Source organism: Cryptomeria japonica, chromosome 9 (genome assembly GCF_030272615.1).
Source record: "Cryptomeria japonica chromosome 9, Sugi_1.0, whole genome shotgun sequence".
Classification (NCBI taxonomy): Eukaryota; Viridiplantae; Streptophyta; class Pinopsida; order Cupressales; family Cupressaceae; genus Cryptomeria; species Cryptomeria japonica.
The window spans coordinates 588,221,261-588,223,079 of NC_081413.1; the positions used below are offsets into that span (position 1 = coordinate 588,221,261).

At 36.4% G+C, this 1,819-nt stretch overlaps 1 protein-coding gene across 1 annotated transcript; it reads right to left on the reverse strand.

Moving 5' to 3' along the window:
- Positions 1-219: 219 nt before the first annotated feature.
- LOC131858216 (pathogenesis-related protein 1-like) lies at positions 220-1,131 on the reverse strand. The gene is made up of 2 exons (XM_059211374.1): positions 885-1,131; positions 220-717 (listed from the first exon to the last, which is right to left on the reverse strand). Exons 1-2 carry the CDS (start codon positions 1,063-1,065, stop codon positions 410-412), a joined length of 489 nt encoding a protein of 162 aa, XP_059067357.1. The 5' UTR covers positions 1,066-1,131; the 3' UTR covers positions 220-409.
- Between the last annotated feature and the right edge of the window lie 688 nt (positions 1,132-1,819).

The following is a 1,819-nucleotide window of genomic DNA, read 5'->3' on the forward strand; positions in this document are numbered from 1 at the left end:
GAAAATAGCAGAGAAGAAATCACCATTCCATTCTATATCGAAAGGTAGTTAACCTCCATGACAGTGCTCGATTGACAGTTATTTCAAAATTGTAAAACCATAATTGAACACTTAAAAGAAAGCATCGACCTTTAGCTCATTATTACAGCAAAAACACAAAGTTTTTTTTCTAATCAATTGCGAGGAGGCTGAAATTGGAAACCCAAAATGTAAGCCAACATTGAGAAAGTGAGAAAGCTTTACAGTTAGACCCAGCTAACAGGCCTAGGACATACATCTTCCTATTGAAGTATATCTAAGTGGCACAACTGCCATTGACAAATAGTGCAACCCTCCCTGTTATCATCATCAGTGTGAGATATTATTAAGTGACACTGACACTGCTGCCATTGAGATCTTGATACTCCATTTAGCAGTATAAAGTGGGATTGGCGATAAGATATTCCTCCACCTGCTTGAACAAACCAGTGTTGTTGGCCTTGATCTCCTCAATTTTGGCTTCATCCTGGGGAACACCAGGTAGGCTATCGTAGTTGCAGGTAAATGTGGTAATGCATCCACCATTACCCCCTGGTTTAGGGGTGTATTTAATCTTGTGGCTTACTGACGCTACCTTTTCCCCCAACATTCCTCCTTCCACAAGGCTGTAACCATAAACCAGGTTGGCCTCGTCAACTAAGTCCACTTTCTCTTTCATATAGCTAAAATCTTTGTTGGCTGCAATAGCAATTACAATTTCATATCGTATTATTAGTAACAATGTCTCTGGTTCTTATGATTCAAAACTTCATCGAAAAACAATATCTTCAGCTGTTAAAATGGGACGTACAACTTAAACATGATGCAAGTTTAGAATAGTGAAACCAAACCTAAATGTTACTTACCAGGAGTGAAATTAACGTGTCGAATGGTACCAACTCCTCCATCACCTTGAACAAGTGTGATGCCCGATATGAGGCCTGGTGCTTGCTTTGGCAATAAGTTGTGGGTGTCCACAGTTGCTTTCCACAGCCTTTTTGCCTCCACTGGAGACTCTATTTCAATGCTGAAACTTCCTGCCACCATCTTCTCTTCTCTTCTCTTTATCTCAAGATTTCTACAAAAACTCTTCTTCGAAATGCTTGCCTTCGTTCGTTCGGTGTGGTGTTTTGTATGAGAAGATGTATGTATGGTATTTATAGAGTGAATTGCAAGAGCTCTATTACTAATCTTTCTTGTGAACTGATTTTGATTGTTTAGTCAAAGTAACGTGCCCTTTCTCATTGACTGACTTTCGAAGCAGGCACAGAAAACAAAAGATTCGCCACAACAACAAACCAGTTAAAATTACCAAAGCATTTGGACTTTACTAGGTACCTACCGACTCACTTTATCACATTGAGCGGATCCTCATCACACGTTTTGAATGTTTTACTATTGTTCTGGAAGCTTCCTCGCTCCACTCTCATTAGAATTCATACGATGTTGTAGCTGGACAATGAATATCTTCAGATGTGCGTAGGCAAGCAAATGAATATTATCTATGAACATGGCAATTTCTTTCCATTTGCATTTCAATTATTTATAATAAGTAATTTAAATTTAAATAATTATAATATGTATTAAAGAAAATTTAAAATAAAATATAGAGACCATGTCTAATCTTTAATATATCAATGGTTATTACTAAGTTTTCCGTTTTTAAAATGGTACAATAGATGAGTAGATATCAATTAATATGATGAGAGTTCGAGAAGTTAGATGTATTATTTTACACACTAATGAATTTAATTAATTAATTTATCTTTTACATTCATTTGAGAATCCGAAGATACTCAAT